The sequence below is a fragment of the Penicillium canescens genome (genome assembly GCF_028828765.1).
Source record: "Penicillium canescens strain IBT 15451 chromosome Unknown utg000011l_segment0_segment0, whole genome shotgun sequence".
Lineage (NCBI taxonomy): Eukaryota > Fungi > Ascomycota > Eurotiomycetes > Eurotiales > Aspergillaceae > Penicillium > Penicillium canescens.
The window spans coordinates 230,554-253,987 of NW_026703973.1; the positions used below are offsets into that span (position 1 = coordinate 230,554).

The window sequence follows — 23,434 nt, forward strand, 5'->3', positions numbered from 1 at the left end:
TGCAGACCGGGACTCCACTTGCTGGTGCCTGAAGAATGAGACTTTGGGACACCAAATTCCACCCCACTTTGGGCGAGCAAAAGCAGCCCAATTGAGGACAGGTAAATTCCAGTTACGCTTCTTGAAAGGCTACTGTTCTACAAAATAAGCAAAGCGCAGACTATGAGATCGATGGCTCGGAAATACGTGATTTCATTTCAATATCGTCATGAGAATATAAAGACCATTAAGCTTTTAAGATATCACGACATTTATGCGTTGAGCTTCTGGCGAGCGAAGTTGGGCAGGACAAAGGAAGCGCGGTGGATGTCCTGGTTGTAGTAGCGGCAGAGCTTCTGCTCCTCCTCGGCAGACCAGGTGCGGAGGGGCTCCCGGACGTTGCGGGAGGCATCCTTGCAGCAGACCATAAAGCCGATCTGGCCGGAGGGGTAGGTGGGGATGGTGGTGTAGGCGTATTCGGCGACGGGGAAGACCTCCTTGCAGGACTTCTTGAGGTCGGCAATCAGGTCAAGGTGGAGCCATTGGTTCTCGGCTATTAGATAAGAAGGCACAGCTCCGCAAAACCGAGCCCGTCAAGCGGGTTGGTTGCGGGGTGGTGCGAAAAGGGTTAGCCAGGTGATCTTTTTGAATAACAAAGAGTGGTAAAAGGGTGGTGGGAAAGGGAAGGACGGAGGTGAGCGGCCAAAAGGCAATTGATCTGAGTGCAGGGGCCAAAAGAAAGGTGACGAACAACCTTGGGTAGTGATAACACCTCCCTCGCGGAGGGCGGACTTGAGAAGCTCGAAGTAGGGCTTCTGGAAGAGGCTCTCGGCGGGACCCTCGGGGTCGGAGCTGTCGGTGATAATAACGTCGAACTCGTTCTGGCGGTTCTTCAGGAACTCGAAGCCATCACCAACGTGGGTGTGGGCGTTGGGGTGCTGGAAGCCAATGGCCATGCCGGGGAGGTACTTCTTGGAGACACGGATGACAGCCTCATCGATGTCGCACAGGGTGGCCTCCTTGACGGAGGCGTGCTTGACGACCTCACGGAGGACACCACCATCACCACCACCGATGACAAGGACCTTCTCGGGGTTGGGGTGGGAGTTCATGGCGAGGTGGGTGATCATCTCCTGGTAGGAGAACTCATCACGCTCGGTGCACTGGATAACGTTGTCCAGAACGAGGACGGTGCCGTAGTCGCTGCTCTCGAAGACGAGGACATCCTGGTACTTGGACTTCTCGTGGTGAATGATCTGGTTGACCTTCAGGCTCATGGCCTGACCGGGCCACATGCCGGACTTCTCAGAGAACCAGCCATCTAAGAGTAGGGTTAGCCTCAATTGAGGTGGGGGTGAAGAATTGTCGCGGGGTAAGGGATCATACCCTGAATGGTTGGGTGGGTAAGCTCGCTCATTTTGAAGGTGGAATTGAAACGAAAAAAGTTGAACGGGAGAAGAAAGAAGAAGAGATCCGGGGGAGACGGAGCATGCGAAGAAAAAGGCGCCAAAGTTTTGCGGTACTTTGACTCCTTTGGGCGTGGGCTGTGGTGGGGCACTCTGGGCACGAAAATTCCAAGGTCGTCTCACCGCCTTGATCTACACTTCTTTTTGCGTATTTTTACCGTAAAGGTGAGATATTTGGGATTGAAACTGAGTGATATTTGACGAAGGATTGATTGTTCGATACAATGCTATCCGCTTGATCAAGGATTCGTGCGGAAAACTCCGTATCAAGCGGACAATGCCCCGCGGCACTCGCGAACAAGCTAAACATGACAAGGATTGCCCTGTATAAAAGCCCAAAACAGACTTCCCTGTGATCTGTTCAATTCGAGCATCAGTTTTTCAGGTACTAAGTAGCCAGTATTGCCGCAGATCGATGGTCCATAAGGGGACAGAAGCTATTTCCTTACATCTATTTCCCACGCCTTCTAGGGCTGCCATCCCTCGAGTTCAACCATTGGACATCTATCTACTTAGCTTGGGCAAGAAGACTGGATGATTCTTCCCCCGTTCCAGTTCTCCTACCTTCTCCGATACGCTTATCTTATTTTCTGAGGCAAAGCCGAGTATGCGTGACCACAGACTACTGCCATGGCGGCTCCGTTTAGGTCACAGCTAGAATTGCAGGATTCGTCTCACTAAGGTCTCAATTTATGCAAGAGTTGGTTGGCGTTCATTCCACCTACAAAAGCCAAGGCGCCGATAGCTGACGGACAAACTATCTAACTTATACAATCTTTTGTTGTAACTTCGCATATCGTAACCTCTGGATAGAAGGGCGATGGACCTTAAATTACAAGATCTGATTTAAGATACCTGCCCACTACATCGCTACCAAAGAAACAGAGGAACCTTTATTATAGGAGAAGGAAGGAGCATTCAACATGACACTGGCAGTACAATTGTTCGCCTGAGTTATTTGATAGTTCAAATATGCTTGCCCTCCGCATCATACTTGATCTCATTGCCTGGATTAGGAGGAGACACTAATCCCAGCTGCTGGAGAGCTGTGAGAGCCTGCTCCTCGCCAATCTCATCGACAATCTTGCCATTCTTCAAGGTGAAAATGGGCGATCTCACCCGACATCACCAGTCGAATCTGAAGGGAAACAAACCATGTCGCCGAGCCTGCGAAGTAGCAAAGGATGACGGAGGTAAAGGCACTCAAAACTCTCTGCAAGAAGATTTGAATAAAGTTAAAAACATATTCCGAGATAGGGCTGACGGTACCTTCTTATAGGTCTGTTTGGTGGTTAGAGAGCTCATGCAATACTTATCAAAACAGCTTCTCGAACGAGTGGAGCAACTGCCAAGGGGCTTGGATGGAATTTACACAAGTTTCCGCAAGAGACTAGAGACATTCAATGACTGCAAACAATCTAAGGAGGTCCTTCAAGTCACAGCCCTCGCGTATCGTCCTCTACAGATGGTCGAATTTGTTGACAGCTGTTCCTCCTCAAATTGATCATCGCGGCTACTATATTAACCTGATGGTAATATTGCAATCAGTATACAACAGGATATTGAGATTCGGGACCCTGAGACTGGTTATTGTGTAAAGGTATTCACTAGCCATCGTGTCCGGTTTACTTCTCTAGTTCGTTCTCCAGACGGACAGATAATTTCAGGCTCGAGGGACCAGAATGTCAAAATCTGGGATCTTGCTGGGAACTGTCGCGAGTCTGCCAAGTTACGATATCCGAGAGTTTAGAGCCGATCTGCGCCACTGCCAGCTTTGGCCACCGGGATTCCAAGGGCTGGGTCAAAATATGGAATCTCAAAGACAGCTATGTCAAGACCCTTTAATCTGATCGTTCAACAGTTGATTTTATCGGTTTCTCCCCCGATGAAACACTAATCGCTGCACTTGCTCGGCTGGTGCCCTATATTGACCTCTGCAGTCTCCAAGTTTGGGAACGGAGACGTGGTACCTGCCGTGCCTGCTTCCATCTTCGCAAAGATTCTGACGCCGATTTGCCCCCACCCCACAGAATGATCAAATTCTCTCCCGACAACACTAGCCTAGTGATCAAGTCTGCTCGGGTTTGCCGTATCTGAGGACGGTTCTTGTTTCTTATACAAGGCTTTCTGGAGTTGTCTTTCAGGTGTGGGAGGTGGGAAAGGGTCATTTACGAACCATGGACTCTCAGGATATCGGAGAGTACTTCATTGCGCCACTATAGTCCTATAGTCTGAATTATGGTTACCAACTGGACGCGCAGAAACTGGGAGGGAGAGACGGTGATCGGGTTAGCATCGGAGTATCGTCCTTTCGATCTCTTGGAGCGGTGGGCTGCTGGCCCATCATTCGTTGCGTTTAGTACTTCGGTGCATCATATGGTGGTATTCCATTTCTCAACCGCCAAACTTCCCTTTGCTGCTGCTGCTTCTTCTTGAGACGACATGCCATCAGGGGCAGCGAGGAGACATGCACATGAACATCCGTCTTTCATAGCCATAGGCTATAAGTCCTTCACATTCCCACATTTGTATAATCTACATGGTGAAAAACGGTGAAGAGAGGCCAAAGAAGGACGAAAACAATACCTGGAAAGGCGTAATCACTTCGAGACTTTCGTGTAGAGACGGTCCAATACATCAGCAATGGCACTGTGTACAGATTTATGACCCCTATTGTAGTAAGGTCTGAACGTGTGCGACAATTGAGAAGGCAGAGCCTTGAGATACTGGCATCATTAAGGATAGACCAGGAATCAGACCGAGTTACAACTTTCCCAAATGGGCTAAGGCCCTGTACATAAGCAAATTCTTCACGCCAGATATATTGTGACATGGTGATATTGGGTATTTCCCATCTTCATTGCCATGGGCAAGACACGTAGTTGTATATCAAGAAGTGGGGCGGCTGTCTCACGGGGCCAATGATGTGCCCCAGAATGGCGCTTACCTGAGTTCGACTTTCAAGATGCCAGAATATGCTTAAGAAAGGGCGTAAAAAGGGTTGGCAGACAAAGGAAATTCAAATGGTCGATTGCTTTCTAGTTACTGTACAAGCATACAGCTCCCCACAAGTGCAGAGTCTTGGGTGTCTCATGCTCTGCTATACCAATCCAACCTCACTCCAAACAGAAAACAATTTACTCCTCGTGACCAGCCTCGAGGCGGCCGGGCTTGGAGTTCAAGTAGTGGTTGCTAGAAAGTCATCAAATCAGCGCACATTTCGAAGCGTCACTTCCGGGGTAGTCTTACCGCTCAATGGCCCACTCCATGGCAGCGTAGGCGACGACGAAGGGAGGCACAACGTAGAGAACCTGGTGGCGGAAACGACGGAAGGTGTTGAAGATGGCGGCGTGAGCGGCACCGGCGAAGGGACGCTGACGGTTAGGGGACAGCGAGTAGGTGGCGATGCGCTGGGGGTCGGGCAGCCTGCGAGTGCGATATTAGCGATCCAGTCGAATTGGTTGATCCTGCGATGTCGCTTTGCGTCTTTTCTTCGATTATGGTCGTGGTCTTTCCGGCCATGTCGAAGATAGGTTCCGCGTGCGTTCCGACTCATTCGAAGGGTTCAAGGGTGATGGTCAACGTACCGAACTCTCCCCAAACGCCGATGAAGCTAAAGAAAGAAAGGTGTCAGTATATTTGCAGCCGAATAATGAAGCAATTGAGCCGCATAGGAGAACCTCAATTGACATGGGGCTCAATTGACGTGGGATGCATCGTGCGGCTAACGCATCCGGAAGCCCGGCACTCGAAGGAGTCAAGACAAAACGACTTACTGTCCGTTCTTGGGGTCAACTGAGCCACCCATTTTGAATGATTCCGAGGGAAAAGAGAGGAGTAGGTGGGAAGGGATTGGGAGGAGCAAAACGGGGAAGGGGAAAAGACGAAGGGCTCGGGCGAAGTTGGAGGTTTGGATGAGCACTAAACCCGATTGGGAAACCTCAAGAGGTGAGCAAAAGAACATCATCTCCATCATCGACTCCTCATCACCTCCCCCTCCACCTCCAACAATGGCCAACGTCCTCCAACAAGTCTATCGGCTGGCTTTTCCCGTGGCCCTCGGTGGCATAGTCGTGCAAAATTCCCTTTACGATGTCAAGGGCGGTACGCGAGCCGTCATCTTCGACCGAGTGTCTGGTGTGCAAGAGAAGGTCGTCAACGAAGGCACACATTTCTTGATCCCCTGGTTGCAGCGCGCAATTGTTTACGATGTCCGGACAAAGCCTCGTAACATTTCCACCACGACAGGAAGTAAGGATTTGCAGATGGTTAGCTTGACGCTCCGTGTGCTGCACCGCCCGGAGGTGCCGAAGCTGCCTCAAATCTACCAGGTTTGTCCTTCTTGTGATTCTCGGCATTCTAAAAGGGAAACGGACTAACCTAGATCTATCTAGTCATACGGTACCGATTACGATGAGCGTGTCCTCCCCTCCATCGGTAACGAAGTCCTGAAGGCAATCGTGGCCCAGTTCGACGCCGCCGAACTCATCACGCAGCGTGAAGCTGTCTCCAACCGCATCCGTACCGACCTTATGAAGCGTGCCGGACAATTCAACATCGCCCTCGAGGATGTTTCCATCACCCACATGACCTTCGGAAAGGAGTTCACACGAGCCGTCGAGCAAAAGCAGATCGCCCAGCAGGACGCCGAGCGGGCCCGTTTCATTGTCGAGCGTGCCGAGCAGGAGCGCCAGGCTAACGTCATCCGCGCTGAGGGTGAAGCGGAGAGTGCCGAAATTATCAGCAAGGCCGTAGCCAAGGCCGGTAATGGTCTCATCGAGATTCGTCGCATCGACGCCAGCAGAGATATCGCCCAGACCCTGTCCCAGAACCCTAACGTCACTTATCTGCCCGGTGGAGAAGGAAAGGACGGTGGCAAGAGCACCAGCCTTCTGCTGGGTCTGCGGAGTTAAGGAGATTATAAGGATGTTTCGGGGATCATGGGCCCCGTTTTCACAACTCATTGAATGTACCAATTAATCGCAATCTTTGCCTCGACTTGGGGCCTGCCTGGCCTCATGGCGCGACTGGAGTGGCTCGATCTAGTCCACTTTCTGATATGTAGCAATACCAAACCTCACTCCGACAAGCTCTGTTTAGATGATTCAATCGTATCCTCGTTATGGAGTATTTACATATCGTAATATATAAGACGATTCGCGGTCTACAACCGCCGATACACATGCATTTGGAACCGCATATCCTCCAACCCGGCCCCTTCACCAACTTCGTACTTCAACCGCTTGTCGTCGCGTCTCCACCACCTTGATTCCTCCGTGTAAACTCTCTCCCATTTCCCCTTGGCTACTGACAGCAGCGTATGATCAAGGAGGAACTTCATTGGATAGTTCCTCTCTTGCGGTTCGCCATCTGGTCCCTTACCGAGCTTCAAAGTCGAATAGCTGCCGGGACTATCAACAACGAGAAGGATGGCACCGGCAGGGAGAATCTCCGTCATGCGGAGCAAGAATCCAGTAGTCTTAGGCATGGACGTAGAGAAGAGCTCATTCAATGTGAACATGATAGGAACGAGGATAGAAGAGAAGGGTGTAGCTGAAGGAGCGCCCATGAACACTTCCTTCAAGTCCTCTTCGGGCATGGTGAGAACATCATCCCGGCGGAACGATACAGAGAAGTTGTCCCCGCTAGGAGGAAGTAATGGTGAGCGGTACCTTGTCGTTTGCGGGAATGGCACTTCGGCCGACGTGATAGTTCGCGAAAGTCGATCGACAATCTTCGACCAGTCGGCGATATCGACGGCGGCAACGGAGAGACTTGATCCCGCTGCACCCTCAATTTCTGGCTTATTTTCTTCTTTGTTTTCGGTGTCTTCCAGAGACACGCCGGCAACACCGTCCTCTAGTGATTCGGCACCATGGCCCAAATCTCTCCATGCGGCCGCAAGGGCAACAATTTCAGCACCAGCGCCACCGCCAATGCAGACAACCCGAGTACATTTGTTAGATGACGTCCTAGAACGACCTCTGGTATTCTCCCCTTCCTCCTTCATCCAGGATAGCACACCCTTCAACAACCCCGCATATCCCAAAGAGCGCGACGCACTCCAGCGCAAGGCATAAGCGCGCAACAAATCCTCACCCGCCTCAGTAAAGGCCGAGTCAAAGTCCCGCTGATAGAGAAGACCCTTGATCGTCTGAATCAAGGATTTCATATCTAGCGGCTCATCTTTCTTGTCCTCTGTTTGCGATTCACTGGACTCTGCGTCTGGGTTTGCAGGTGTCGACTCTGCGGGTGCTTGGTTCGAGAGGAGGGCTGTCTTGAATACATCGAGGAGCAATTGTTGGAGCGAGAGATGAATTTTGCTGACTATTTCGAAACCATTGGGGTTTTCGGGCTGGGTCTCTGGTGCGGCTTCACGCTCGATTTTGTTGACGTGCTGTTTGTTCGCGGGTGGCGCTTGTTTGGCGCGTTGTGGCTTCGCTTTGGGGCCAGGGGATCTCCTGCGGTTTCCTTGACGTGGGCCTGGCATTTTGGGATTGAGAAATATGTGTATTCCAGGTAGTGTGAAGTAGAGAGAAAGAGAGAAGATCTCATGCAATGTGGGGTGAACTTTTTCCTTATCGTTATCGGGATCTATAGACGACTCACGTTGAAGACATGACCTATTTTTCTTGTGAAAACTGATAGAATGACAATATTTAGTAATTTAGGTATAGTCCCTAGCTAGGAGAAGTAAGGTGATACATTAATAGAGATCGATGGTAACGTAACTTCAGGTTAGAGGCGATTTATGCGAGAGTTTAGGATTGAATCCGTATATCATTTGCACAATACAGCATAAAGATGCTAAAACATCATTCTAAACACCAGAAATGGTATCTGCCCATTTTAATCAAGAAATCTGAATGTCAGACCATACACGATAAAGATGTTGTTGCATGTACTCCTTACTCCGAAACACGACTCGAAGCTCCGACTCCGCCCCACGCGCGTCGAGTAAGACGATCTTCGAAAACATGTTTCTCCCATACATGAATCGCCCTCATGAGAACCCAAAGCACGATGGATGAGAAACATCTACCAAGAAATCCCACCAGGATGCGGTGGGCTATCTATCGCATCAAAATCTGTCTCCTCTGGGTAGGAACAGCTGTTATGGCAATGGTATTTGTATCCGATTTCTACGACCTCTTTATCGGACGGTACCAGAGGCAAAAACCAACAACTTTCAAATACCATGGCGAGCATATAACATGGACACCTTGTGGAGACCTCAAAGGCAGCCACATCGAGTGCAGCAACATCACCGTCCGACCAATTCGATCTAGAAAACTCCAGAGATAAGTCCTTCACGATTCCGCTTGTTCGCCTGCGCAGCGAAAAGACTACCCAAAACCTCATCATGAACCCCGGTGGCCCAGGAGCAAGTGGCTTCGACTTCTTATATAGCGGAGGCGAAAAAATCCGGACAATAGTCGGCGATAGATTCCATCTCCTCTCATTCGATCCTCGAGGCGTCAATGGCTCAAACCCGTGGCAACATGCTGCCCAGACGCCAAGACAGAAGCGACATTATCAGGCGTTTGAGCCTCCAATCCGGTGACTGATAGTCCCGAAGTCTACCCATGGACACAGAATTTCGTCAAAGCACGCGCCGACACAATGGGCGAGCATGCCAAGTACATAAATACCCACAGACAGCAGCAGATATGAACAACATCCTAGACGCACTCGGCCAACGGGATATGAGCTACTGGGGATTCAGCTGCGGCACTCTCCTCGGACAGACACACGCAGGGTTATACCCGGCACGCGCGAAACGGGTTATAATCGACGGCGTAGTGAACCAGTGGCAACTATACGAAGGACACTACGAAGAAGAGTCGATGGTTGACACGGACACCGTGCTAGACGGATTCTTCGATGACTGCATCAAAGTCGGCCCTACAAACTGCCCACTCTCCTCGCTGGCGACATCTGAAGAAGAACTACGCGACACAGTGCTTTCATTCATGGTCAAACTGCGAGATCAGCCGATTGGTGTCTACATCAACAATACTGTCCACGGTCTCCTGAACCATGACATGGTATGGTACAACGGCATCTTCAGGGCGCTATACAAACCACCAAGCTGGTTCGCCTTCGCAAAAATCTATACGAACTCATGCAAGGCAATGCAATACCCGCCTTCCTAGCCTACAGCACCGGCGAGCAAATTCCGACCAATCATTCGCACTCATATTCCTAAACGACGGCCTCAGCGGTCCAAAGCATTGGCTAGAAGGCTGAGCAGCACTCCTGAACAAAGTCACACCCTGGCTAAACGAAAGTCTGTTCAGTGAGTCGAGTTTCAGGTCTATTATATGAAGCAGCAATGGGCTAAAGACGCATTTATATGTTCCACGGAAAGGTGTGAAAACAGCTCACCCGCTGTTAATCCTATCTACTTCCTACGTCCCTGTCTCTCAGCTTGTCTCGGCGCGCTCGGCTAATGAGGCATTTGTTGGGTCGCAGATTGTTGAGGTTAGGGGGTATGCACATTGTTCTGTTGCGGCGGCTTCTGTTTGTCTTGCGAGGCATGTGCGTGCGTTTTTGTATGAGGGGACGATACCAAGTGGGTATACGTAGTGTGTGATTGATGCCCCTTATTTTGTTCAGCCGGATGGAAATGGTCTGGTTTCTGCTCAGAGGGAGTTTGAGGATTCTGAGGATGAGAAGATTCATCTTTCCCAATTGGAAATGGCGAAAGATTGGGAATTTGCTTGGCCGTTTTTGGGTCAACCTTGTTTCCGTTGTGGTTCGTGATATATACGTTCCGTTCATGACCGAAATACATCGCGTCTAGTTCAGCTAAGACAGTAAGGAATTCGCAAAGACATTACCCTAATATATCTACAATATAAGTTGGACTGCATTATTCTACAAGGAAAATGATTCGTGCGCTCTTGAAAATGAGTCGGATTGTCCGCTAAACTATTTGGGGGAGACAAATTATCGACGATATCCACACCTGTAGCAGTGAAGACACAACAGTCACACAAATACACAAATACACAACCAAGTCACAGATACGAAAGAAAAGGACCCGAGGGAGGATTCCGACGGGGACGAATGATATTCCAGGCAGAGAGCCCAAACAAGGGGGGGAAAAGTATAGAAAAAAAGAGGCCCAGGGCAACGATCGTAGAGAAAGTCAATAAATCCGTGCGTCACACACACAAGATGCATAAATGATTGACAAGAAAAGGCAAGGTCATACTCAGGACAATTACGCCTTGAGAAGTAAAGAAATTCGTAATGAACGTCTGGCTGGGAGACGCAAATGGTGAAACCGCCGAAGAAAAATAAATCCACAGGAAAGCCGGAACAGAGTGCAATATGTACAAATCGATCGATTGAAGGGAGACGCCCACGCTTGTCGAAAGTAGGCAATGGGAAACACGCAGAGAAGGGATGGCTCAAAAGAATGTGTCAGGATGTCGCTATGCCGAGTTGCGCCGTAAATCAAAGTGAAAATGCATCAAGACCGAAGCGCACATGCGCTTACGACTGGGGTCGCTCGTTTGCTGGCGCCGCTTCACTGGAAGACTTCTCCTTGTCTTTCACCTTCCAGAAGTGCATCAGTCGGCTGAGGCGTCGGCCCTTCTTCTTGGACTTCTCAGAAGCATCTCCAGGGGGTTTCTCCTCCTGGTTCAGCTTGCTCCGCTCGGAATTGGGTCCACCGACCAGCTTGGATAGACTAGCTAAGCTAGTGCGCTTGGAGGCGTTAGCCTGGCTGGTACGGCGGGTCCCAGCACCGGAGAAGGATGCTGCTCGGTCGGTAGAAAGACGTGCACGCGGGAAGAAGGAAGCTGCCGAGAAGCGGTTCAGTGTGTTGGTCATGGTGGATGCACTGCTAGTCAAAGATGGAACATCTTCAACTGATGCATAAGGATAATCCGAGGGAAGGTGATGGTAAGAGTGAGAGAACTGCCGGTCAGTCATCGAGGAAGCCGCAATTGATCGGGGAGCATCCGGGGATGGGAAAGACGACTCAGATGGCGAAACTCCCGGCTGTAGCGAGAATGGTGGAATGTTGGGCATCAACTCGACAGGAGACGTGGATGGTCGCTTGTCGACAGCCAAGAAGCGAGGAGAGACGTCAGGACTGGGTGGTCCCATGCCTCTGGATGCAGGCTCTTCCGCTCTCAAGATCTCCACAGGGCTTCGAGGCTTGGAGCTGAAGGGATTGCTAGCAATCTGAGCTTCATCAACCGCGGGTGTCTGCTCTGGTTCTTGATTGTTTGTAAATTGATTGTTAGGCCGAATTCCAAGACCAGCATTTTCGGGCGGGTTGCTATCAGCAGGGGCACGTGTGGTGTCCTCGGTGTCGGAGGTATCATTGCTGTGGACCGACTTCGTATCATCCTCGGGTGTTGGGGTAGTTGCTTTCTTGACGGGTGAAGAGATAGCTGGTGCGCGCTCATTTTTGGGAGACTGCGATGCAGCCAGGAAAGCGTCCTCTTCCTCCTCGTCAAAAACATCCGGGGCCTCAACTGTGGAATTAGGACAAAGACGGAATGCTCCCAGAGCGCTGCGGTCAAATGGAGGCATCACTGGAGCACTTTCCGCGCGACGGTGATAACGCATCTCCGGGCCAACAAATTCACCACGTCGTCCACCGCTGTACATACGCTGTGTTGCGACCGAGAAGTTGTTGTTATTCGCACCCTGACCACCTGGGCGCATGTCGGGTGTGTTGAACGGTCCAAGTGCAGCATCGAGGTCGATGATTGGGCTACTCAGGATATTGTCATGCGGACCGGTCTCCTGCTCATAGAAACTCCTCGGTTTCCAGGAGGTTTCGAGGGTGGATACAGGGGGAACAGAAGGATGATCATTTTGAACAGGTTCGAGAGCAGAAGGAGGCATGGTTGGGTTGGTGGGAGTCCGGATGACAACAACGTCGTCATTGTCAAAATCGACATCGAGAGCGGATCCAGCCTCTGAATTGGTCCGAGTGAGAGCAGGAGGGCGAGGTGCGAGGACGCGAGGCTCAAATGTTTTGTCCCCTGCCTCTTGCTTTTCTTCGTGCTTGTCGTGCTTCGCATGGCGCTTACCCTTGCTCTTGGTGCGAGTTAGAATGGAACCAGCCCAAGAGCGAACACGCTTCTGCTTCTTTTTCTTCGACTTGGCCTGTGACTTGTCGGAAGTCGTGTTCTCCGTCACTTCGTCGTCGGATGTTTCGGAACCATCATCGGAGATGGAAGGTCGAGAATGGTCTGTTGAGTGGGCATCATCGGGTGAGAGGGTGGAATCGAGATGCGGGGTGGACTTGCTCTTTCGAGCGCGCGAATGTCCTGCTGCGGAATGCGAACGTTTGATCGAAGAGACTCCCGCTGGATCATCCATTTGCATGAAATCAATAGCCAAAGACGCGTCGGCAGTTTTCGGCCTCGGCTTTGGCTTGCGGTTAGGTCGCGGTGTTACCCGGTCTGTGAAAGCAGGCTTGTCAAGCTGCTGGAATTTGATTGTGGCCGTGCTGTCGGAAGTTTCATGTGAGATTACAGATACAGGGCGTCCAACCTCAGGGGCTTGGTTGTTTGAGGCGATTTCCGCTTGGAGAGCAGCCGGGATCGGAGGAACGGGAGGGATCGAAGGAGAAGGCGGGAATTGAGGAGACGCAGGGGGCGTAGGACGGCCGAGACTCACGGCTGATTGAGAAACTGGTCGCGCAGGAGAGTCGATTGTGCTCTTGTGTTGAGGGTCAGCAGGCGTGCAAGGCGCACTTCCAGCCCCAGGATTGGGACCGAGTGCTTTGGTGATTGCATTCAAGTCGACATTAGAAATTGCAGCTGAACGACGATGGGCATGGTTCCGACGTCCTGGAACTCTACCAACACCTGGCCCTGGAGGCGGCAGACCCGGTTGCGCTGCCATGGAAGGCTCTTCCCGTTTATCCCCTCCGACCGTTTCTGGAGTCACCAGATGGTCGCCACCAACAAACTCACTGGGACGTCGACGATGTCCAACGGCTCGATTCGAAATAGACGGTGCTGAAAGATGCGACGACTGCTCAGAGCCAGGATTAAAAGAAAATGCCGGTAACGCGGGCCGTTCCCGGTGCTCAGGGTTCTCCGATTGGGTCTCGGGGGCGTCGGGATCCCGTGCTGGAAATACAAATGGGGGATTAGGCAACGGGGTGCCCATGCTGCGACGATTGCCTGGGGTGTTGGGTTGAGGATGATCGAAATGCGGGATACCCTGGGACGGCGGCAGTGAAAGGGATGCCATCGCGGCGAGAACAGGTAAGAAAATCTAGTGAAGTGACCACAAAATCCTGGTCGACAAGATCCAGAGACCTCCAGACCGTTTGACTTCCCTTCAGCGACTGGAAAGCCTAGGAACCTGGAGGCCTTCAAACTCTCGAGGGGGTCATTGAATCTTCCGCACCGGGCAAAGGAAGCAAGACCAAAAGATGTAAAGGAATGGACGGCCACGAGGCCAAAAGGAAGAGGATGATGGTGAGTAGAGGTTGAAAGAGAAGAAGAACAACAAATCCAGGAGGGGAAAGGGTGGTCGGATACGGTACGGGTAATTACGAGTGCCTGAGGCTGTAATACAGGACTATAGGACGGGGACGGGGATAGCTGAATAACTGAATAAACTAGGATGGACTGGGATAATGGGATAAATTAGGACTGTCCACTGTTCAACTCTTTCTTCAGGTTCCCTTTTCTTCCCCTGAAGAGCAAGAATACTATACAGGTACCTGCACATGGAGAACATTCCACATTAGGTGACATCTGTCAGAATGGCAAACTTTGCAGTGACTCTAGTTATACTGTAGCCTGCAAGTATATACATAATAGGCCTACCCTGTACATAATAAAATGAAAGTAGAGGACGTCATGACTTTCGTTGCCACTGGGTAACAGTAGTTCGTACATTAACATATCCACTGGGGGGCCTGTAGGGTGGTAAAACAGGCATGTCAGTCAATCCTGGGGTCCTCCAGGCACCAATCAACAAGGACACTCGAGAGAGGAAAAGTGGACATGTTCTCTGCCAATCAACCAGCCTAAATGACCATCCAAATCTCGCTTGCCTCGGTGGGTCCGAGGGATAGCGCGCCAAGGGGCGAATTCAGAGACAGAGTAAGGATTATACCTGGGAATAGTACTGCACTAGTAGAACCTAATTGAAGATAGGAAATTAGTCCTTTATCAGTAGAATACTGTATCCTAGACTCTCTCTGGCCGAGAATTGTTGAGAAAGGGTCTCGGAGTCAAATTGGATATAAATAGTGGCGCCAGACGTATCTTAGCGCCATTTGACAGGGGTGAGATCCAAGCAAACGGGCTGTGAAACATTATCCCTGGCGTCCGAAGAGGGGGTGTTTCTTTGTCTGATCCAATAACAATGGCGGCTTTGAGGTTTGGGGAGAAGCCGTGGGGCAGATCGTCCGAAAAGTTATTGGGACGGCAACGGGAGATCCTGACTCTCTGTAGATGCAGTGAAAAGGTGACCTGTCGCCTGGATCGCAGTTGCTCACCGTTCTTTCACTGTACATAATGTTCCTAGTCTTGGATAGTGCATGAAAATACATGAAGATAACGTTACATGAATACTACATGGATTGCGCTAATGATGTGCATTGGAGATTAATTTACGCAGTGGATCTGATTCGCGGGCTTCAATCGCCACTAATTACGCGGTATAGTAATTTTGAAAGAGAATTGTACGATTAACTTGTGCGAAGCTCAAAGGCACTCGGACATAACCGACTATCCAAAAGCAAAAATTAAGAGTCATGATGTCAGAAGCAAATCTCTGCCTCGATTCTTCAATGATTGTGATCTATGAGCCGAGGTCCTGAACCAATAACACTTACAATCTGGGGCATGAACCATCCAAAATTTCGCCGAACACACCTTAGTTTGCGAGCTAATAGACACAGCGCATGATTTCCCGCAAAGAACTTAACCGGCTTTAGTGAACCTAGCATTTTCTCCACGAGCATGACGGGCCAATCTTCGACGCGCAGATTATTTGTAAATTCCCGATGTGTGGCCACGACGATGTATCTTCATCGCGCACGGAGAGAAACGGGCGAGATCGGATCCATGATGTGATAACCCTCCCTACCAAGAATTGCATTGTGTGCTCACCTACCCTGTAAAGTTCACCGTCATAGTATCGTGTAGCCTAGACCGCGTGCTCGCAGAACTCCGAGTGCTTGATAAGAGGATGGGCTGTGAGGACTATCTACGAAGGCTGCGTCTTGTTTGTCATAGGGTTTGCAACTCGCTCGTTGACGATTTTGAAGACCCGGCCGCTGGCGATGTCCAGTCGAGTGAGTGGGTTTTCCGTCTCCACGATTCCATTTTCGTAATATACCAAACTCCGAAGAAGTTACGAATTGCCGGGTCATCCAGCGGCAGGAATTTCCAGAAGTCCTCCGTGGAGCTCATCCCACCAGGAAGTCGCAAGGAATGATCGCAATTGGGGACATTCCTTTCCGCCGCGTGCGGTGAATCAGGGAGCATCCGACGTGATTCCTCGACCATGGGGGAGGTCCTCATGTCCGTTGATTGCTGGGTCTATGAGTAGACAGAACAGGTGCTAGTTGTACCGGGCCATCACACCTCGAATGACCACCGTCCTATACGGAACAGAGTCTTCTAGGTTGATAGGAGCGGTTGAGAAAATACCGGTGGTACGGACCTCGCAGTTCATCGCGGCATTTTGGGTGAAGTAGAGTGCAAAGGTATAGTCGTAGGGTTTAAACGTGATGGTTGTCTGCAGCACGAGCATCCTAAAACGAGTCACTGTCGCATTCTTTAACTTATACGATGTTTGGTGTGCTTTCGCATAATGCCGTCGTCAACCTCATGGCAACAGATCACGTTGGGCAGTTTGATCGGATCTCCTTTTTAAGGTATGATGATAACCATCAAAGTACTTGATATGACCCAAGACATTGCATCCTGTATTGTCCGCTTTGTTATTGATCACATTTCACATGAACCTACCAAGCTGTGGTTATTAGCATTTACACTAGCACCTTTGCTCCCCAATCAAAAGCTCCTTTCCAAGAATAAGGAGCACAGCTGTCCCCGTAGGGTATGAATATCTCCGCGAGAGTAAGCTAATAGAATAGACTACGGCCATAGTATGTTACATCGGGAAGGGCTAACCCTTCGCGTGGGCTTATTCGTCGTCCGCCCTTCCGGGGTATGATCAGGATGGTATTCACTAGACGTGTGTATCTTCCTCCAATCAAAAGACTTGACACCAGCCTCACTGACCAGACCTACTCTGTTATTCTCGCCAAGAGGAGCAGAGAGAACAGGCTTGATGTTTAAATCACCCAGTATCTCCGTACAAATATCCAGTGGGCAAGCGTAGTGGCTGGTATCACCATGGATGCTTAGCCTCACGCAAAAATAACACTGCAATCTCAAATCTGTCAAAGAATTAAAAAAAATAAAAATATAACTCGGCAGCGAAATAGAGCAAATGCATGCCATGATGATCCGCTCCGAAATGTCATTCAGATCATCCGTCCCATACATGGCTCAACATCAACCTACGGAGAAACTACAGTGTTGACAAATTGTTAGAGTACGATCAACGGCCTCTACGTTACCACTATACGAAAGCACTGCAGTGCCGTCATTTTGTTTATCTAGTTCTTAGGCTTTGCGGGTCAAGCTGTAGTCTGTGCGCGTGATGCAACGATTATGTTTCTTTTTCCGGTAACTAAGGTTTGAAATTTAACTTTGTTTTCAAAGTTGATTTTTAGTTTGGTAGAAGATGCTCCCAATACTGTATATGAAATGTGGACTCCGCGTTGGATAATACTTTGACTTCTCATCGTGCGAACGCAGGGTTCAACGATACGAGCATCACTCCAACGCTCTACGCCTAAAGCGGCATGATGACTGCATAAGTGTGGATTCAGCTGCCCCGCTGTCTCACTAAATTACCATAAGCTAGCGCGCGCAACACGGCACAGAGTCTACATGTAAGCTCATGGGCCGCGTTCAGCCCTGTAAAGATTGGCCACACGAAGGAGATTCAGTCCTGTAGCCCTTCGGGGTTTAAAAAGCTTGACTATTGCCCCTTTTGTCACTGAAAGGATAATTCTGTTGGTCCTTGTTTCCGTCAATGCTGTATTTGCGATGGCCACCAACCACACTAATTCACTGTGTGTCGATCCAAAATATGTCTTCCAGTCCTTCGACAATCTCGGCAGCTGCTACAACGCAATGGGGGACACATTAGGTTCTAAATTTCATAATGTCGTGGAAACATGCCTGAACGATTACTGCAGAAACCCATACCCTGATCTAGGTGGCTGCGGGAACTGGCATGGAACGGCATCCTTTCCATTCGTTGTCAACACCACGAAGGGTAACCAGTATTTCTGGAATAATGTTACCTGCGCCGGGGTCAGTAAGGGGGTCAATACGGATATTGGAGGACCTGGCGTTCGTCATTCCAACTCTACCCACACAAAACGTTTGTGTTAAATATACACTAACAGGTCTTCGTCTCTTACTTGATGCAACTGGGAATAATCTTTTATTTCTGGATCCTCCTCCGCTCATTTCGCCTTTTCCCACTTCTGATCTCCTTCTGTGCCAGAAGAAAGCAGCCCCGAGAAACCACACCTCCCACAAACCAAGCAGAAGGCAAGATCATCCCCAGAAGCCGTCATTGCTTCGCCCAGCATGACCGCATTACAAAAGTGATCCTCGTCGAATTCCAAGAAGCCCAATGCTTCTTCATGATCGCCTCGCAAGCCGCAATTTTGCTCGCTAAGAAGTCTACTACCATCTTCGAATCTAACACCATGCCCTCTCTCCGGGCAAACAACGGCGTTGCAGGAATAGTTTCCAGTGCCGGTATATTGCCCGTTGTCATGGGTATGTGGAGCCTCCAGAAGATGCACCTGGCAGAGGCCTGGACTTTTTCCTTGTCTGTTGCAACTATCATGGTGTCTGAATTCGCGTTGTATTGGACACTAGAGGATCCATCGATTGATCAACTTAGTGCCTTTGACTTCAACGGATGGCCAGAGAGTTGTGGTGGGTATGCGCCACCATTGATTTACTGTGTGGATCAGATTGAGGACTACTACCTAAGGGTCCCGCTCGTCTTTTTCTGGGAGGTGCTCAATCCGTATTGTTTGATTGTGTTTGGACTGGATGTCATCTTGTGGTTTCAGCCATATGTTGTCAAAATGGTGGATATTGACAGGGTCTGTCAGACTTTCGCTCCTCTCGGGCTCCGCAATCTACTCTCACATGTTCGACGACTGCTGTCTTCGACTTGGGGCGAATGGATCAAGTGGCTACCCAGTCTGCTCACATTTTGTGTCGAGTCACTCTTTCTTGCGGCTGTCTTTCTGGAATGTCTGTGTTTTGCCCAGTTTGAGCGTCTCAAGTTGATCGACTTTTCGGGCTGGGGTTTTGGCCAGATTGTTGCGATGGCCATTTGGTTCCCTGTGGCCAGCAAATATGCGTATCTAATATTATGTGAGTCCTACACTGTGCCTGGTATTCAGATAGCAATCTCTGACTGTTTTGGTAGTTGGCACAGACTCTTACTCGCAAGCTCGCATGCCTGAGTCTGATCACCCCGATGACGAACACAAGAAAACCAAAAAAGACGCCGACGATGTTGAATCAGCGGCTCTGCAGTCCTGCGATGTAACCGAAAAGAAGACCCAGGATGAGCATAAAGCGGGTCAATAATGAAGCAGACATGGTACTTGTTTTTGAAAACTATTTTGGAGAATGTCCTATGGATGCGACAAAGCTCATGAATGCCATGCGGCAGTGTAGCTCGCTCATCAAGAGGGTCGCTAGCCTCAAAGTGAGTGGAGCTTTTTCTTGACAATATGGAAGGAAGCAATAATATGTCAGAGTTATATGTAGAAAAGGACAGTGAGAGGGAGACACGGTACGTGAGCTCGCTAGCTAACTAATGCTCAGCGATATTCTTGGTCCCAAGACCTGGGATGTTGACAATTTCAGCATCGTCCCAGGGAGCCAAAGAGGCATCTTCAAGATAACGCTCGCGGCCGAGAGGGTGCTCAATACACCTGCGAACATCGGAGGGTTCAACGCCCTCGGGGAGCTCATGATCCGGGATCGACATGACACCGCCGAGGTTGCTGCACTCGTCGACAATAGCGGTATCAGGAACGGTAACAGCGGATGCCGTGGCGGCGCAGACGGCCAGAAGTATGAGATTCTTGGTGATTTGCATTTTGAAGAGCTAAGAGAGCAGTCAATATCTCAGACAAGTTGTTGCAATCCTTCGTACATGTGAATTGTGGAGAGGGACGTTTTAGGTTGAGCTGTAGAACGACTCTTTGAACGATGGCAGAATCTTCGCTTCTTCAACTCTTCCTCTTTGGCCCTGTCGAGCCCCTGCCCAGGCTGAAACTCATAATTATATGCGCGATTTTCTTCGCAAGGCTACAGCTTTGATAATGACCTATTTTAGTCGCAGAATCAGATAGTGCAAAATCCTGTTTGGAAGCTAACCCTCAAAGAGCGGAAGGAATGTAATCCCTGTGGGTGTTGTTTGCCTGTGCGGCGAAAAGATTTGCCAACGTCAGCAAAGTCAGCTCCCTATTGGCCCCTCCTTATAGGTGAAAGGCGCAGTTAACTATGTCTCAACTTAAAGTCGCCAGTGTTTATGTATGGATGATGTGTCCACTTGTTCACATTGTCTATTTCAGCAGCCACCATTTGTGCTTTTTGCTCCTCCCTGGCATTTGCTGTAACGCCTGACACAGGTAGATGCGTCTTGTTGAGTTCCTCACGCTCCCCAATTAGTCTACTGCTGTATTCGAAAACTAGAGGGGCTTCTGGACTTCCAAATAGCCTTGTCATTAACACCAAAACATCACGAGTCGGCGAAGAATCTTGTTATCAGGCTGTGCAGGATTACATCTCCGGAGTTAAGGGTGCTGCTGCGTCACTGTAAGCTTCGTTAGGGATAGGGTATTGGGTATTGGGGTGTCGGATGTATTGAATTTGAAAGCGAATTAGGGCAAGATCGGATTAAATCGGACCGGACCGGTTCCGCCGACCGGCTGTGGCCAATCCTGGGAACATCCAGGAACTCCACGCCAATTGGCAGACATACATTGCGTCCATGAGTCAATACTATAACCAGTTTGGCTCCAAGTACAAGCATCTCTTGATAAGCCTCGCACTTGAGCGAATATTACTTAAACATGGCCTTTAATTGGAAGCCGAAATTGAAACCACATCAGACGTCTACGTAGATCGTGGTACATTCAGATCTTGCAGATTGGAAAATATTACACTAAAGAAAAAAGTGATCTTCTTGAACGCGCCAAGACACATACACTCAGGTGGCGGTTCTATTTAATGTAGGTGAGAGGAAACAAGTCGATGTTTCCTGCGCCTGGTAAGCTGGTAAGGTTTAATGGATTTAGTCTCCTTCAAGCCGAGTGACGGAGCATTTTGCTTCTAGCCTCGTATTGGAGCGCATGGGGCTGTTAGTAGGTCCTGGTTGGCTCTCGATGGCCTATCAGGAAATTGTGCTTGGCCGCTGCGGGGTGTGAGGATCTAGGGTTGAGAGTGGCATTTGTAACGGAAGAGCAATGTGGTGGACAATCAACTCGATATCAAAGAAATTAAATAAATAAATGAAATAAAACACCTGCGACAGTCAAGCCAAGAGAAAATAACTGATGGTCTGTCGGAGAAGCAGATTGAGTTAAGGGTGTTGCCCTTAAGAGGCCAAGCTGAGCGGCGAGGGTTGGATAGAGGGTGAGCGGTGCTAAACTCACACTCCGGAAGGAGCTTTGGGAGGGGTCGAAATGATCACGTCAGCTAAGTTCAGCTTTGGCTTGCTCACGGTTATATAAATCCCAGTATATGGTCAAGGTCCCTTTGAAGATCCCGTTCTTAGAATCATAAATCATCTATGATGTCGCCTTTACCAGTCATTACCTGTGGCAGCACCGATCCCCGGGTTTTCAACGCTGTCAAACCTCTTTACTTACCTGAGTACGAAAGTAGGGGAGGACAGAATCAACCCTTGCTCAAGGTTAAAACGTTAACACCATTCTTAGTTATACATAATGTCACCAGCAGCACCTCCGGAGCAGTCGAAATCCCCCTCTTGCTGCAAGGGCTAGCGCCTCCCATTGCCGAAGAGCACAATCGGGGCACTACGGACTATTCCAAGCCACCCGTGGCTGTCTTCGCGGGGGCTCTGTACGGCGATAGGGAAATCGACGAGATGCGCCAGGGGTGTCAAGCGCTCAGTTCTGTGCCTTGGTTAAAGATGGATATGACCGTGCCCAGACCGCCGCTAGGACCGGGCTATGCGGAACATGTCGTGCAGAGGATCAAAGCATGTATGAAGAAGATTGAAGCTGAGAAAATGCTAGAACAAGATGGCGTGTGGCTTTATTGAAAGAGAGTTAATTCTAGTTGTTCTTTGATAGTCATTGATTATTCATCTTAAGACAGTAACCATCGCTATGTATACGTGGGATCCTCAGAATAGTTCCTAGAGGGACTTTAGCTCCTAGGAGTGAACTTGATAGCCCCGGGGAACAACAGGTGGTGCCCTGGGAGCTCTGGTTACTACTTCTGGGGGCAATCAATAGCGTTGTCAGGGATATACAGGAGGCACACATGATAAGTGGAAGTCACAATTTCCGGGCTCCAAATCCCACTGCACCAAAACAGGCAGTAATTGCAGTAAAGCCAATGAGAAGAACACTGAAGCTCGTTCTATAGCCTATGTCGGAAGAATTTCCAGCTTCGCGCTGATCAGGATTTCGCTGATGGGACCACAGCTTTTGAGCCCGCTTCTCAGCCAGCCGTAAAAGGAGCTAGTACAAGCCCTGCTAGAGCTCCAGGTTCCGTATCATTTACTGCTTTGACAATACCGGGCCATGTTGCATTGGCGCTGCCACCGAAAATTCCATAGAGCGATGCAATGACACAAAGAAGCCCCAGAGAGACAGAAAGCCCCCAGATCAAAAGAACGCCAAAGACAGTGCTAACAGTAGATAAGAGAATCACGTTTGCAACATGCCAGTGATTATGAAAGTGTCCAATCAGTACAGAAACTTTCACGGCCGGCAATAAACATACACACCACAGCGGCGACTACCAACTGCATAAATCCACCGCTCTGTATAGCAATGTTAGTTATCCGCCGTTACCATATGCGTAGGTGGCGATCCGTGAGCCACTGGCATCGATGAGGGTGGCAGTAGCTCCGTTGTTGCTCTAGATAGAGCTTTCACACCCCATGTAGACATCCTTTGTGCTATCTGTTCCTGATCCGGTCGAGACACGAAGGTGTGCCCTGGCACAAGCGGTGTTGCGGTATTGATAGTATAAGTGTGTCCCACTAAATTACTCAATTGCCAGCCCTGGAGGGTAACATCTTCGGCTGTGTCATTACGAATTGTGACGTGCTCGTCTTGCCAATCCTCGCTGCATGGATTGAAGACCAGCGACGCGAGACTAACCGATCGATATCCACCCAATGGAAGAACCCATACCCGGTCGCTTTAGAGGCTTCAATGTCAATTCCTTCCAAACTGTGGGAATTGACGCTCCGGGCAATTGCAGCTCTTCTCCAGCATCCAACGCTCCAGCTGGGTTCGGTTCACCACCGAGAATCTCAGGGGCCTTCGCATTTTTGAAAAAAAAAAAAAAGCGAAATCGATGGTAAATCTGGTCCACAGGGAATCCTCTTGCACACATGGTTTGGAGCGGCCTTCCAACTCTTTCGCAGCAAAGGGATTTAGGTTGTTCAACTTCACAAAAGGAACCCTAATTCTCCCAATTTCACACTTCGCCAAGAGGGCTGCTCGTTTCGATTCGCAATCACGTACCCCGGGGCGTATAGTCTCGCATTTGATAAGTTTGATGAGACGATGAACTCCACATTCTGCTATAAGGCATTCGCGTTTCTTCTCGCACTCAATTTTTTCGCGTTCTGATTCCGCGACTTTTATGCACTGCTTG

General features: G+C 49.7%; 12 protein-coding genes across 12 annotated transcripts; 5 read left to right on the top strand and 7 right to left on the bottom strand.

The window, feature by feature from the left end:
* Nucleotides 1-164: 164 nt before the first annotated feature.
* On the bottom strand, nucleotides 165-1,499 carry N7446_012802 (spermidine synthase). The gene is given in 4 exon segments (XM_058521544.1): nucleotides 165-532; nucleotides 552-697; nucleotides 727-1,300; nucleotides 1,366-1,499. The coding sequence occupies 4 exon segments, from the start codon at nucleotides 1,394-1,396 to the stop codon at nucleotides 252-254; spliced, it is 1,032 nt and encodes a 343-aa protein (XP_058365021.1). The 5' UTR covers nucleotides 1,397-1,499; the 3' UTR covers nucleotides 165-251.
* A 3,083-nt stretch (nucleotides 1,500-4,582) lies between these two features.
* On the bottom strand, nucleotides 4,583-5,253 carry N7446_012803 (ubiquinol--cytochrome-c reductase subunit 8; the record flags this gene model as incomplete). Its single annotated transcript, XM_058521545.1, has 3 exons — nucleotides 4,583-4,637; nucleotides 4,695-4,871; nucleotides 5,222-5,253. 3 exons carry the CDS (start codon nucleotides 5,251-5,253, stop codon nucleotides 4,583-4,585), a joined length of 264 nt encoding a protein of 87 aa, XP_058365022.1.
* Nucleotides 5,254-5,441: 188 nt separating this feature from the next.
* phb1 (prohibitin subunit PHB1) lies at nucleotides 5,442-6,560 on the top strand. The gene is made up of 2 exons (XM_058521546.1): nucleotides 5,442-5,776; nucleotides 5,840-6,560. Exons 1-2 carry the CDS (start codon nucleotides 5,456-5,458, stop codon nucleotides 6,356-6,358), a joined length of 840 nt encoding a protein of 279 aa, XP_058365023.1. The 5' UTR covers nucleotides 5,442-5,455; the 3' UTR covers nucleotides 6,359-6,560.
* A 49-nt stretch (nucleotides 6,561-6,609) lies between these two features.
* On the bottom strand, nucleotides 6,610-7,935 carry N7446_012805 (25S rRNA (uracil2843-N3)-methyltransferase; the record flags this gene model as incomplete). The annotated part of the gene is made up of 1 exon (XM_058521547.1): nucleotides 6,610-7,935. The coding sequence occupies one exon, from the start codon at nucleotides 7,933-7,935 to the stop codon at nucleotides 6,610-6,612; it is 1,326 nt and encodes a 441-aa protein (XP_058365024.1).
* Nucleotides 7,936-8,468: 533 nt separating this feature from the next.
* Nucleotides 8,469-9,009, top strand: N7446_012806 (uncharacterized protein; the record flags this gene model as incomplete). The annotated part of the gene is made up of 2 exons (XM_058521548.1): nucleotides 8,469-8,714; nucleotides 8,752-9,009. 2 exons carry the CDS (start codon nucleotides 8,469-8,471, stop codon nucleotides 9,007-9,009), a joined length of 504 nt encoding a protein of 167 aa, XP_058365025.1.
* Nucleotides 9,010-9,031: 22 nt separating this feature from the next.
* Nucleotides 9,032-10,211, top strand: N7446_012807 (uncharacterized protein; the record flags this gene model as incomplete). The annotated part of the gene is made up of 4 exons (XM_058521549.1): nucleotides 9,032-9,493; nucleotides 9,602-9,744; nucleotides 9,779-9,986; nucleotides 10,035-10,211. 4 exons carry the CDS (start codon nucleotides 9,032-9,034, stop codon nucleotides 10,209-10,211), a joined length of 990 nt encoding a protein of 329 aa, XP_058365026.1.
* A 738-nt stretch (nucleotides 10,212-10,949) lies between these two features.
* Nucleotides 10,950-13,679, bottom strand: N7446_012808 (putative cell wall proline rich protein; the record flags this gene model as incomplete). The annotated part of the gene is made up of 1 exon (XM_058521550.1): nucleotides 10,950-13,679. One exon carries the CDS (start codon nucleotides 13,677-13,679, stop codon nucleotides 10,950-10,952), a length of 2,730 nt encoding a protein of 909 aa, XP_058365027.1.
* A 1,974-nt stretch (nucleotides 13,680-15,653) lies between these two features.
* Nucleotides 15,654-16,202, bottom strand: N7446_012809 (uncharacterized protein; the record flags this gene model as incomplete). Its single annotated transcript, XM_058521551.1, has 3 exons — nucleotides 15,654-15,723; nucleotides 15,786-15,988; nucleotides 16,044-16,202. 3 exons carry the CDS (start codon nucleotides 16,200-16,202, stop codon nucleotides 15,654-15,656), a joined length of 432 nt encoding a protein of 143 aa, XP_058365028.1.
* Nucleotides 16,203-16,440: 238 nt separating this feature from the next.
* Nucleotides 16,441-16,963, bottom strand: N7446_012810 (uncharacterized protein; the record flags this gene model as incomplete). Its single annotated transcript, XM_058521552.1, has 2 exons — nucleotides 16,441-16,536; nucleotides 16,586-16,963. 2 exons carry the CDS (start codon nucleotides 16,961-16,963, stop codon nucleotides 16,441-16,443), a joined length of 474 nt encoding a protein of 157 aa, XP_058365029.1.
* Nucleotides 16,964-17,659: 696 nt separating this feature from the next.
* N7446_012811 (uncharacterized protein) lies at nucleotides 17,660-19,150 on the top strand (the record flags this gene model as incomplete). The annotated part of the gene is made up of 3 exons (XM_058521553.1): nucleotides 17,660-17,881; nucleotides 17,938-18,931; nucleotides 18,987-19,150. 3 exons carry the CDS (start codon nucleotides 17,660-17,662, stop codon nucleotides 19,148-19,150), a joined length of 1,380 nt encoding a protein of 459 aa, XP_058365030.1.
* A 229-nt stretch (nucleotides 19,151-19,379) lies between these two features.
* N7446_012812 (uncharacterized protein) lies at nucleotides 19,380-19,667 on the bottom strand (the record flags this gene model as incomplete). The annotated part of the gene is made up of 1 exon (XM_058521554.1): nucleotides 19,380-19,667. One exon carries the CDS (start codon nucleotides 19,665-19,667, stop codon nucleotides 19,380-19,382), a length of 288 nt encoding a protein of 95 aa, XP_058365031.1.
* A 1,658-nt stretch (nucleotides 19,668-21,325) lies between these two features.
* Nucleotides 21,326-21,867, top strand: N7446_012813 (uncharacterized protein). Its single transcript, XM_058521555.1, has 2 exons — nucleotides 21,326-21,456; nucleotides 21,514-21,867. The coding sequence occupies exons 1-2, from the start codon at nucleotides 21,366-21,368 to the stop codon at nucleotides 21,858-21,860; spliced, it is 438 nt and encodes a 145-aa protein (XP_058365032.1). The 5' UTR covers nucleotides 21,326-21,365; the 3' UTR covers nucleotides 21,861-21,867.
* Nucleotides 21,868-23,434: the final 1,567 nt, after the last annotated feature.

What these genes read in the sequence shown, in the direction of transcription:
- N7446_012802 (XM_058521544.1), bottom strand. Translation starts at nt 1,396, where the DNA reads ATGAGCGAGCTTACCCACCCAACCATTCAGG. An exon ending in TACCCACCCAACCATTCAGG is followed by an intron (nt 1,301 to 1,365) that starts GTATGATCCCTT and finishes CCCTACTCTTAG; the next exon opens with ATGGCTGGTTCTCTGAGAAG. An exon ending in ATCACTACCCAAGGTTGTTC is followed by an intron (nt 698 to 726) that starts GTCACCTTTCTT and finishes CCCTGCACTCAG; the next exon opens with ATCAATTGCCTTTTGGCCGC.
- phb1 (XM_058521546.1), top strand. Translation starts at nt 5,456, where the DNA reads ATGGCCAACGTCCTCCAACAAGTCTATCGGCTGGCTTTTCCCGTGGCC. An exon ending in AGCTGCCTCAAATCTACCAG is followed by an intron (nt 5,777 to 5,839) that starts GTTTGTCCTTCT and finishes AGATCTATCTAG; the next exon opens with TCATACGGTACCGATTACGA.
- N7446_012813 (XM_058521555.1), top strand. Translation starts at nt 21,366, where the DNA reads ATGATGTCGCCTTTACCAGTCATTACCTGTGGCAGCACCGATCCCCGG. An exon ending in TTACTTACCTGAGTACGAAA is followed by an intron (nt 21,457 to 21,513) that starts GTAGGGGAGGAC and finishes CACCATTCTTAG; the next exon opens with TTATACATAATGTCACCAGC.